The following is a 12259-nucleotide window of genomic DNA, read 5'->3' as shown; positions in this document are numbered from 1 at the left end:
TTTGCACCTGTCAATCCTATGGTCATTGATGGACAATTTGAAGTAGTTACCATAAACACTAATAAAGCAGTGATTTATAGAATAAATCTTGATGTCATGTATATTTACATTTCAAAACACATTTGACAGTTTTGTAGGTTCGTTAAAGCTAAAATACTGATGAATGAAGAATTTTCTTTTCTAATGTGTTTTAAAATGAAATTTCTGAAAAACTCGCTATTGTTTTTGCTGTTTAATTGGTGTTTTTTTTTCTGATCATGAAAGATGAAACTATATACTTACATGCTATCCAAGATAGGGGTGGAAGTAGGTCCTCTCCTAATGGGTGGGAAGGTAGGGATTTTCTTCATTAGATTGTAGAATGGTGGGCAAGATATTAAGGCCTGCAAAGTCTGATAGCAATTAAGGAAATTGTAAAATTCAAGGTGAGATAATCATATTGACATATAACTTAAAATCAATGTTTTTTATCAACTTCTTTTGATATCATTTAATTGTAATATCATAATTTTTGTCTTAGAACTATCAATACTTAGGTGTTGTCTCAAAATATTTCAAATAGCATATATATATATAACCTGCTCTGATCCGCCACTGTTAATGTAACAGCAAATTCCCTCTCAATACATATCATGTGCATGAACAAAATAGTAAAATTTGAAAAGGATACAGCATTAATATAGCACCAATTGCCTCTATTCATCAATCCTCGTGGCTGGAGACCAACTTGAGTGTGCATTATTTTATTCTGGCAGAAGAAATCTACAAAACAAAGAATCTTTACTAACAACCTTGTTTACTTTCCTTTTTAAATTAAGACGTTTCTGTGTACTGAATTTACTTTATGAAAAAAAGAAAAAAATGGATGAATTTCAAAACTGTCTGCAAGCATGCACTATACTCAACATCACTTTTGAAAGATAAATTAATCAATTGTATTCACATGTACATATATTTTTATGATTAATTATAAATTATTTCAATTACACCAAATATGTTCTGATGACCTGCCAAATTTATGTGCTTATATGACATGGCTGTTTATAGATTTGTAACATGTTGTTTAGTCTTCTAGTTCTACATGTATGTAGTGTTTTGTGTACATTTTTTTACCTATTGGTCTTCATTTTTTTTACCATGACATTTTCTGTTAATTTTGACGTACATGAATTATGAGTTAAAATGTCCCTCTGGTCAAAATGATGGAATCTTCCATCTCCCTTTTTACACATACTGGTAACATAAATTATTTACTACCATACATAATCATATTAAATCTTTAAACAATAAATCATAGGATGTTCTATTGATGACCTGACACCCTTCTGGTGCTGATTTAAGATCAAGATTACATATTGTCATTCTTATTTCAATTCCCCCCTCTCCCCCCCCTAAAAAAAAAATTATCATATTTTTTTTTTAAATATTTCAGAGCTTCTCCAGCTAGCAAATCAGGAAACTTAATTTAAGGATGTTGCTCCTCTTCTTTTAGAATTTTTGCCAGATATTCGAAATCCTCTGGTTTTATCCATGTAGTGCCATCAAAAATTTTGCCCACTAACCTTACTTTTCTTTTTATAATTAAATTAGATATTGTTTAAAATGTCTTTTTTGAAAATGTTATAAAATCCTTGTTATTTTTCTTGTTTTTGAAAGGGAAAAGGTGCCAATGATAACTATATGAAAAATCTAGAGTGAATTATTACCTGCCAAATTTCCATGGCTTGTACCTCTAAAACGATCACACAGACCCTTCATTTTTTTCTGCTATTTTTGTTTCTTTTCTTACATGTATATACTATCAATTGGTAACAGTCTTTTAAAAAGCTTGTTACATGTATTTTAAAATAGAGTAGCGAACATCCTTAATTTTTATTTTTATTCATATTCTATTTCCTTAATTTTTCTTCTTTTTTAATTCCTTGTATATGATGCATGTAATAAATAACCTTCCTCAGAGTGCAGCATAATCATAATAATGTTCATTAATCATTGCATTACATACATGTATGGATTGCTGGTATTTTCCATAAAAAAACATATAAAGAATCAAGATAAGGCACTAGAGAATCTATTTCAAAAGTGTCTTCCCTTGGCACCATTCATGTACATTTTAATGGATCAACCCTAAACAAAAATAAAACATGTATATACACATACAAATAATTTGAATAAATTTCAGTTAAACCCAATTTAAAAAAAAAATTATAGTTTTGTTACCTCCAAGTATGTCTGCTGCTGAATCATGAATGGCAGGAACAGGAGACATATTTACTACTTGTTTTTCTTTGGGATTCTTTTCCTGGTCAAGTGATGGATAATTAACATCTACATAGTTTTCATTGTATATCACAGATGCTGCTGTTGAAGGGGAATCCCCTTTAAATAAGTTCGCCCATGATTTGGGTTTTGCTCCCCAAACTGAGGCTGACTGTTCTCCTGAGGAATTCTCTTGTTTTGCCGGAGAATTTTCCTCCACATTTAATATTTCGGAACTTTTTTCACCACTTTCTTGTTTATTTCCTGGAGCACCTATTGGAATATTGTTTGATGCTGGTTGCAAAGGGGGATAACTGGCAAAGTCCACTAAATTTTCACTTTCCGTTTCAATATCTTCAGAAATATTCGTTTGATTAACACTTGAATCAACAATATCATGTGCAACGATTTCCTGTGATGTATCTTCATATCCTGAAGAAATGCTGCTTTTGGGTGGCTTATTGACTGATGTAAAAGACAAGTCTATGTGTTCTGATGAGGCGGGGTTAGTATTATGAGTGACAGTCTGTGTGTTGTTTGAAGAATCTGGTAACCACGGTTGGGGTGTATAAACAGATGTTTGAGGGGGCGGACAAGATGTTTGTGAAGGATATATGGGTGTCTGTGAGGTGTGAAACATTGATGGGTGTGAAACATTTTCGTGTGTTGTGTGAACCATGTGTGAATGTGCAAGACTATCATCCTTAGACAGAGTTACACGAGAAATGTCATCAGTCACTAGTTCCACACCTTGAGAAATGTTTGTTTGGAAATTGTTCTGAACAGGTGGAGCACTTGCATAATTTTGAGCATAATCTGTGTGATTTTTCTGTATATATTGTGTTTGTACAGTGTCTCTATCACTTTGACTAGTATATGAAGTTTCTTCATAGTTAACTGCATTACGAGTTATATTTTCGGAATGCATATTAGATTCCAGCTTTCTAATTCTCTCTTTTTCAATATCCTCTTGAAGTTTTTCATAATAGCCTGGTGGCCTTCTTTTTTTATTTCTTCGCTCATAAGGTTTTGATGATGATGAACTATTGTTTCCATCCATGTCCATTTGACTTTGATCAAGAGGATACTCTGGATAGCTATCGCTACCAAAAGAAAAACTTTTGTGTAAACCACTGGCATCCGGCAGGTTAAAGTGTGTTTCATGAGAAAAATTTATTCCTTCTTGCATATCTTGTTGCTGATTCAATTTGTCTTCATCTGTAACTATATGGGGAAAAACAGATACAAATCAGTGCTCTGAACAATGCATAAACTGTGACCTATAATGGTTTACTTTTACAAATTGTGACTTGGATCAAGAGTTATCTTATATCTAAAAAGCTCTTTTTCTTCTTAAGACTATAAATCTAAACTGCAAAAATGGTAGGAAAAACTTTTTATACAAAATGTTTTTTATAAACATGTCAAAAAAATTCCAATGGAACAAGTAAAATGTATGTTGATGGTGATTAGATGTTGACAGCATTCAAAGATCTCTAAACGTCATATTTGTGTTTGAACTCTTTGTACTCACCTTCAGAAGCAACATAGCTGTAATTCTCTTTGGAATCCCATGGAAACTGAAACAAATACATAAGATTGCAAAGAATTCAATTTCATTATCATAACCACACTTATCTTAGTCCAAATAATTATGACGTCTTGAAAGGCTATTATATTTTTTTTCTTTGACGCCTCAGATAGACGTCATAGCGCCAAACTCATTTTTCAGTTGGACTTTGAGAGGGAATTTACTGATTTATTAAAACGTTTAGCTGATTTCTCCTCAAGATGCTTCATTTTCGTAGTATAAAATATATTTTTGAACCAAACTTGGTTCATTATGACTGACCTGAATTTCCGGACAATGTAAAACAATGCTTCCGGAAATTCGGGTTTTAACGAGTTTGGTGTAAAAATTATTTTATAATCTCCTAAAAAGAAATCAGACAAACGTTTTAAAAAATGCAGTCGACATGTTCCTGCCTCGGATGGAATTGTTACTTATATTATTATTTCTGTAGGGATTAATAGGAAATATTTTGCACAAACAAACACATATGAGGTAAGAATTTTTATATATGCAAGTTTTTTTTAGCCTTCAATGAAAATTTGATCGAGAAATTGGGTCTCAAAGTTGAGAACAAATTATGCTCTCTAAGTCCAACCGAAAATGGCGGCTTCAGCATTATGACGTTGATGTAAGGCGTCAAAGAAAAAAAAAAATAATAGCCTTTAAAGACGTCATAATTATTTGGACTACACTTATCTAAGATAATCAATTTACATCATACTACTTAAGCACATGCTTTATTACCCAATACATTTTTGTAATAAAATTTATTTCTATAGTACTGGACAGGATAAAACTTTACTCATGCCAAGAATTTCTTTATCTGAAACAAAGATAAATTTTGCACATTTTTGAAAAGTGCAAATTTAACAAAGACTAATAGGGGAAAATCAATAGTGGTATTACACCTTCATATCAAACAACATCTTTTATGGTTAATTTTGTTTGAGAAATTTTTATGTGTCACCTATTCTTAGTATTCTGCCATATATCCATGTTCACTGCACTTGTCACACTTTGTAGTTGTGATAATTTTGATTAAGAATTTTTTTTTTCAAACAATGTACATGTATTACCAATGTTATTTCAACTGATCGGGCGGAGCTTACGTTTTAATTTGCATAGGGACAGTCTATTTGAAGATGTGTGTGATAAGTATGATTGCCGTTATAATTATTACTGATTTCTAATCACCTATCAGTGTCATCAAAGGAATTTACAAAATAATGACATGACACTTCATTGATGAGTTTATCCTAAAACACCTATCTTTAAATGGACTGGTTTATTATGAGCAAAACGGTTAAACTCCGCCCAGTCAAGTGAAATAAATTGAGTAATACATACATGTATATATAAACAGTAGAACACATGTTTGCTTACCTCTACTCTGCCACCTTCTGTCTGTCGAGGACCAAATAATATTTTGTAGACTTCATCTTCCTGTTTCAGATTACTAAAGTCTCCAAATGTTATCTCCTGTAAAATATTTATGACATTTAGCTACATGTATGTAACATGTGTAAAAGAAATTGCTGATTAATATGATTGAGAAAAGAGATGCACCCCTATTAATGAACCAAGATTAATATAAGGTGGAAAAACCTTCCGGTGCTGGATTTCTCTCTGCGTTGGAGACCAATGGGTGGCCTTTGGCTCTTATTAGCTCTTTGATGGGTTGCTGTCTCTTTGACATATTTCCCATTTTCATTTTAAATTCTATTGTGATTCATTCTTGATTTGTTTACTCCTACTTGATGTTTGAGACGAAACCTCAGATTTTACTATTTTTTCACATTATCATGATTTTAAAGTGGTATATTTTCTTATGCAAGAACTTTGAAATAAACCAATTTCAAGGCTTGCCTGTGTTCTTTCCTTAAAATTCCAAATGAAGATGTAAAATCACTTCATTGAAACCAATTTCCTATTTTTCAGACAGCATAATTCTGAATCCAGGTACAATGTAATTAATGGAAGATCAGACAAAACAATTCATATTTTAAATTCCTGCCTTCTTAATTACCATAATCAAATATTGAAGATCGTAAGACTTCTCCCTTCTCATCTGTGTAAGGGAGGAGATAATGGGGATGACTTGTGAGCATTCATTATTTTGTCTTAAATATTAAAAGTATTTACATATTTCAGCTAAATTTAGCACATCAAGAGAAATGAAACTAGTTATCTGTATAATATAAGGCCTAAATTAAAATATTGTTTGTTTGCCCTTTTCCGACCCTATGTTTTGAAACAGGGTAGGTAGGTAGGTAAAATATTTTATTTTTTTCCCAAAAAAAATAACTTGGCTCGGTATATTGTTTGTCATGGGTAGGCAGGTAGGTATAATATTTTATTTTATAGATAAAAAATCTGCATAATGTCATTTTTGTCTGTTTTGTTTTGGTAAATAAGTTATCTGGGATTATTAGTTTTGAAGAAAAAAATATCACGTAGAATGTGAAGCTAATTCATATGCACTACTATTTTTTTCTTAAATATAAAAATATAGAGCTGTGCCGCATATCTTCAACGTTTATATGCCTGGAACTTTGAAGAGTTTGAACTAGCACTTATATTCTGTACTACGTACCTTGTACGCTTACCTAAAGGTTTTCTATAAGAGATAACTTTGTACTGGTAAGATATGTCCGGGCAGATATACATTACTAGCAGAAAAAAAGTCCCTAGAGTGTAAAAAGTTTCGTGTGTGCCTTTGTTTCCAATAAAAATGCTACAAGACTTAAAACGCAATTGTCAAGTATTTTACATCGCATTTATTAATGATCTGTATGGAAAACTTGGCGATTTTACTGCCAGATATTCTCCACTTTACAGGGTTTTGTCATTTTTGGTTCATGTCAGATATAAATAATATAGCGGCATCGTTAACATGATCATCCTGATCTGCGGGTCACAAAAGGCCATCCCTACATAGAAAACAACGTTCGTTTACAAATTAGTTTGTACACATGTTGATAATTTTGTATCAAACGATTTTTTTTGTAAATGAACACTGCTCTTAAGTATAAAGGTACAGCTTAATGTACGTCATATTATGATTTTAGGAAGTGTTCAACATCAATTTCAAACAAATGCTTTGAAACTGCAAATGCAAGGATTCATGTCAAATGCTCAGGTGATACCAAACGGACTGGACCTTATATGTTAAAGATAAAACCCGAGGATTCCGGTAGAAAAGTTTTTGAGCGGGAAATACAAATATAAGATTTTTGGTAGGAACGAAAAAATAAAATAAAATAAAATCTTGCTGGTAAATACAAATAAAGCAGATTTCAAGCAGAACGAATTTATAGGGTCGGTCGGTAAAGGGCAAACAAACAATATTTTAATTTAAGCCTATTAATATAATACACAGATTTAATCTGTTAATCAACATCATGTTACATACACTATGAACTAGGTTGACATTTTCTATGCTAACATGAAGAGTATTTCTTATAAATAAAAAAAGTTTTTAAATTAGGGAGATACATTGTATACACCTCCTGCAAGGTGACAGGCCCAAAGGCAAAGATTACCAAATTTTAAGGAAACAGATAGTCTCCTTCTTATGACTGGTGTGTTCACAAGAATGTGAAATAGAAATTCGTTTTTTTAAAGTTAACCCTTTCACCTATTGCTGCCCTGACAGAAGCTATTTTTTGAAGATGGCTATTGTGTTACAAGTAAGAGATCTTCATATCAAATATCAATAACAAGTTGTCTCTAGTTATTTATTTATTTAATTTATTCACATGAATTCCTGAAGTTCAACTTTTATACCCAAAATCAAAACAACTGCAAAAGTTTGAAAATTTTGAACAACTACAAGGTTATACAAATTCCTTACACTATTAAACAATGTCCATTCAAAGTGTTTTGCACATAAAAAGGCATTTTAAGTCTAAAAAGTTAATTAGTCTGGACTTCAATTCTTCCAAATTCTATCAGAAAAATGGTTCCCTCAAATTAAATTAAGAGTAAACTCAGTAAATTTTATCTGATTAAATTTTGACATGTGTTTGACAGTTTTCAACAAATGGATGCGCCATGTTGATGTTCACACTTTTATCTGGGTATTCAACAAATAAAGATAAAGAGGTATTTCGATCCGGGGAAGCAGAACTCATCGTCAGCTGTTTGAAGTGTGTTAACAGGGATTCATCGGGGAAAGGGTTAAAATAACACAAAATCCAATAATATATTTATATCAGTCTTGTTTCATCATAACTAATACTAGAATGTTTCAGTTTTGCACATTGAGAAATTTCAGTATATCCTGGTTATTAAAAGGTCAGGAATAACCACTAATTGGTGGATTATACCTCAATTGACGTAAAATCCACCAATTGAGGTATATTGGTATAGACCAATTGAGGTATAATGCAATTTTTTTGTAATAAAATGCTAGTGTGAGATAGGAGCATGATTTTGCAACTTGCAACCTATTTTATGATCCTTATTGAGTCCTCCCAAAGTTTCAGTTTTTTAAAGCCTGCTGCATCTCTTGAGAATGCATGTGTACAACAATTCTTTTGTTGAAATATTTGTACTATTGACCATGATTGACTTTTGATAATGAAAGTCAAGTATCAACAAAGAGCTCCATTCACCTGTGGAGTTGTACTCATGATCGCATGAATGCAGACATTGACAGGTGATTACAGGTAAATTTGCCAATCAAGAATTGACAAGATAACAATAGAAGAAACTGCAAATACAATTATTGATTAAATGCAACATGTTATGTCACTATACTAAACTAGGAATGTTTGACAAGTTTTCATACCATAAAATGGTTTTAAGAAAAAAATGCTCCATTTTGGTAGAATAATTTGTTTTGAAAAACAAAGAATTATACACCAATTGGTCTATACCATTATTAGCTGCGGTATCGTAGCTCTTTAGGTCCTTTTGTTATTTTTTGACTATTTGCGGACCATAGAGCTACGGATTTTTCCTATTTCAAAACGTTCGGAATTGCGACCCAGGTTCAGGTCGCACTTATTTCCCCAAAAAATATTCTTTATAATGTTTGCAAAGCTTGTCAATATATCTAGTTCGTTTCGTTAGATATTTTTCTAGGATATGACGTACCTATTTATGTTTGAATATTCATTTCCTTAACACTATTATCTAATTATTTCCATTTGTATACATTCTCCGCCTATTTTGTTCGGCCATATTGAATCTCGTAGTGACGTCACGAAAATCAAGAAAAGAGAACTCAAATACCTTCGATCTCCTATGTTGGAGGTGAGGAACGCCTACGAAAAACAAGAACAGATAACTCTTTTAGAAAAACACGTGTTGGTTTGTTTACTTATTCATAAGCAAGAATCAAGTGTTTTTAAATCTTTACAACATTAATTCATACGAAATATTTGAATAGACTGAAAGAATAATTATTTGCGTAAGTATATAATTTTAATTAAACGTACTTTCATTCAAAAAGTCATGAAAATAAAATAAAAGACAACGTAAACAAACCAACACGTGTTTTCCGATAAGAGTTATCTTTTCTTGATTTTCGTGACGTCACTACGAGATTCAATATGGCCGAACAAAATAGGCGGAGAATGTATACAAATGGAAATAATTAGATAATAGTGTTAAGGAAATGAATATTCAAACATAAATAGGTACGTCATATCCTAGAAAAATATCTAACGAAACGAACTAGATATATTGACAAGCTTTGCAAACATTATAAAGAATATTTTTTGGGGAAATAAGTGCGACCTGAACCTGGGTCGCAATTCCGAACGTTTTGAAATAGGAAAAATCCGTAGCTCTATGGTCCGCAAATAGTCAAAAAATAACAAAAGGACCTAAAGAGCTACGATACCGCAGCTATACCATTATATGTCAATTGGTGGATTGTACGTCAATTGAGGTATAATCCACCAATTGGTGGTTATTCCTGACCTGATTAAGACAGTTTGACTGAGGTACCAAAAACATTTCTTTATTTTAACACTTAAATAAGCTCTAAATGTAAACTAAAGGAACAATGAGCCCTACAAATTCAACAAAAAAAAGACCCTCAACTTTTGGGAAATGAAAGTAGTACATATAACACCCTTTCCTAACATTTTTGACACATTTTCATGGTATGTGAATAATTAAGTTTTATTTATTTGTGTTCTTATATGTCTGTCTACGTATTGCCACAGTCTCTATATGCTGATTTAACAGAAACCCGTGGCAGGTAAATGATTCATAAGATTTTTGCAGTCATGCGTTTGATGTTTCAGACAGCAATTAAGCTAAGGGCAAAAATGGTGTGTGACAATCTCTGGATTGTGTATCTACGTTGTAAAACATATTGCCTGTATTTACATTCGACGGAAAATCCATAACTATTGCTGTTATAAATGCAAATCAACTGAAAACGTGCTTGACAGCCGCCATCGTCTTTACCGGATATTGTGGGAAATGCGGAAGTGCAATGAAATTTTATTCACATGCGCAAAACTTAGGTGTGCTTGGAAAACTAACTTTGCTTATCATGATTAATTTTTAGGTAGATCAAGGTTTAAAGGGGCACTAGCTACGGGATATATAAAATATCTAATCATGATTTTTTTTTGTATAATCATTAATGAAAGTAGTGAAATAGTTATTTAGCCAGTATGGTTCATTTTTGTCAAAATAAGCTAAGAAATATTGATGACGCATTATTCACTTGCAAGTGAATAATTCGACCGCATTGCATCCGTTTTCAAAAATAAATCATATAAAAGTATTCTGAGTTTTAAAAAAAAAGTCATTATGATAAGATAAAACAAACAAATTTCTTCATAAAATAAAAAGTCTTATAAATATTACATTCCTCTCTCGACATGTGTATATTTTATAAAACAACTAGACCAATTCTGTTCTGCTATTCTGCAATCCAAGATTGCGGAAGACATCCGATCTTGCGTATAATACAAATATTTGTATTCCGTGAGACGCATTAAAACTGAATATTGACTATTGCTTGATCAAAATAGACCGTCCAGTTGTAACTTGAAAAAGAAGCAGCTTGGGCTGATCTATAGATATCTACATTATGAAAATAAAGACATTTGGTGTGATTCTAATGAAACAACTTTCTTCCAGAATTCAAATGAAAAAAGGAATTGTAGGTCACAGTATAACCTTCAACATTGATAAACGTGACCCAATACCATCTAGTCAGCTATTAAAGGCCCCGAAACCAGAAAGGTGAAACATCAAACGAGAAAACTAACTGGCAGCCTCATCATGTTTGCAATATAATTTACGAAAAATCAAGTATGACCGACAACCACTAACGTAACATACTGTCACTTAAAGAAAGTAACGAATTAGAACATATATTTGTGAGCACTCGACTCTTCCCTAACCTGGCAAAGTAGTGTTACAGCACAACATAAGATACAATGTCAAAGTCAGTGAGTTGCAAAAAGGCCTGACTCAATAAATCGGTACGAAGAACAAAGAAACCAACTTGCAAGGAATAAACATATACATAGACACAAAATACCGACATAAGAGTACTGGCAGCTACTAAAAGCTAGTACAAATACAATAAAATTGCAACTCAGCGGCGGATCCAGCATTTTAAAAAGAGGGGTTCCCAACCCAGGACAAAAGGGGGTACAACTATATGTCCGCATTTAAATGCATTGATCGTTCCAACCCCTGGAACCTAGTTTTACTTCTTGATATTAAAGAGAGACCCTTATGTATAATCAATAACTATAGGCCGTCAGAGAACAAAAATAGTGATGAACAATATAAAGACAACTTATGTCAACTTGAAGAAATAATAGACAAATACCAGAAAGACTATGATATCTTAAAATATGTGGAGATATGAATGCTTCTCTTGTTAGGAATAACGGAGCAAGAGATTCAACCTTCAGAAAATTTAAAGATGAGAACCAATTACTATAAGTAGAAAATTTTCCAAACAAAAACACTTTCTACCATCATAATGGTCTGTACAAATCACAGATAGACTATTTTCTGCACAAGAGCAACTTCCGAACGCTAGATTATAAAGTGGAAATCTTAGATATGGAACCGCTTAATGTCTCAGTCCATACTATCGTATATGCAACTATACAAGCAGAAGTAGTAAGAACAAAGAGAAAAACAACAAAAGTGATTAAAAGGCCAAACTGGAAAAGGTGTGACAAGAACATTTATCAGGCCTCTATTCTAAAAAAACCTTGATGAAATTAACATTCAAAATCTTAGTTCATCAGCTGAAGAAATAGAAAAATTAACAAACATATTGCATATGGCAGGAAAAGATTCCATACCAAACTACAGGAAACAAGTAACATCAAAAGCGATCGGAAATGGTATGTGGAATGAAGAAATTAGTCAGGCTTCAAAACACTCCAAAAAAGTATTTTATGAATGGAAGTTGGATGGACAAAACACCGA

General features: G+C 32.2%; 1 protein-coding gene across 1 annotated transcript in view; it reads right to left on the bottom strand.

Moving 5' to 3' along the window:
- The window catches only part of LOC134721966 (ubiquitin carboxyl-terminal hydrolase 10-like), a 38652-nt gene extending 28375 nt beyond the window's left edge, over positions 1-10277 (bottom strand). The window contains exons 1-6 of the mRNA XM_063585319.1: positions 10178-10277; positions 5216-5311; positions 3794-3839; positions 2221-3483; positions 671-762; positions 283-392 (exon numbers count right to left, since the gene is read on the bottom strand). Of these exons, the coding sequence (XP_063441389.1) occupies positions 283-392; positions 671-762; positions 2221-3483; positions 3794-3839; positions 5216-5311; positions 10178-10195 (1625 nt within the window). The 5' untranslated portion in view covers positions 10196-10277. The remainder of the gene's footprint in view (positions 1-282; positions 393-670; positions 763-2220; positions 3484-3793; positions 3840-5215; positions 5312-10177) is intronic.
- Positions 10278-12259: the final 1982 nt, after the last annotated feature.

The sequence above is a fragment of the Mytilus trossulus genome, chromosome 6 (assembly GCF_036588685.1).
Source record: "Mytilus trossulus isolate FHL-02 chromosome 6, PNRI_Mtr1.1.1.hap1, whole genome shotgun sequence".
NCBI lineage: Eukaryota > Metazoa > Mollusca > Bivalvia > Mytilida > Mytilidae > Mytilus > Mytilus trossulus.
Note: the sequence above shows the minus strand (reverse complement) of the source record. Positions and strands in the feature narration are given on the sequence as shown.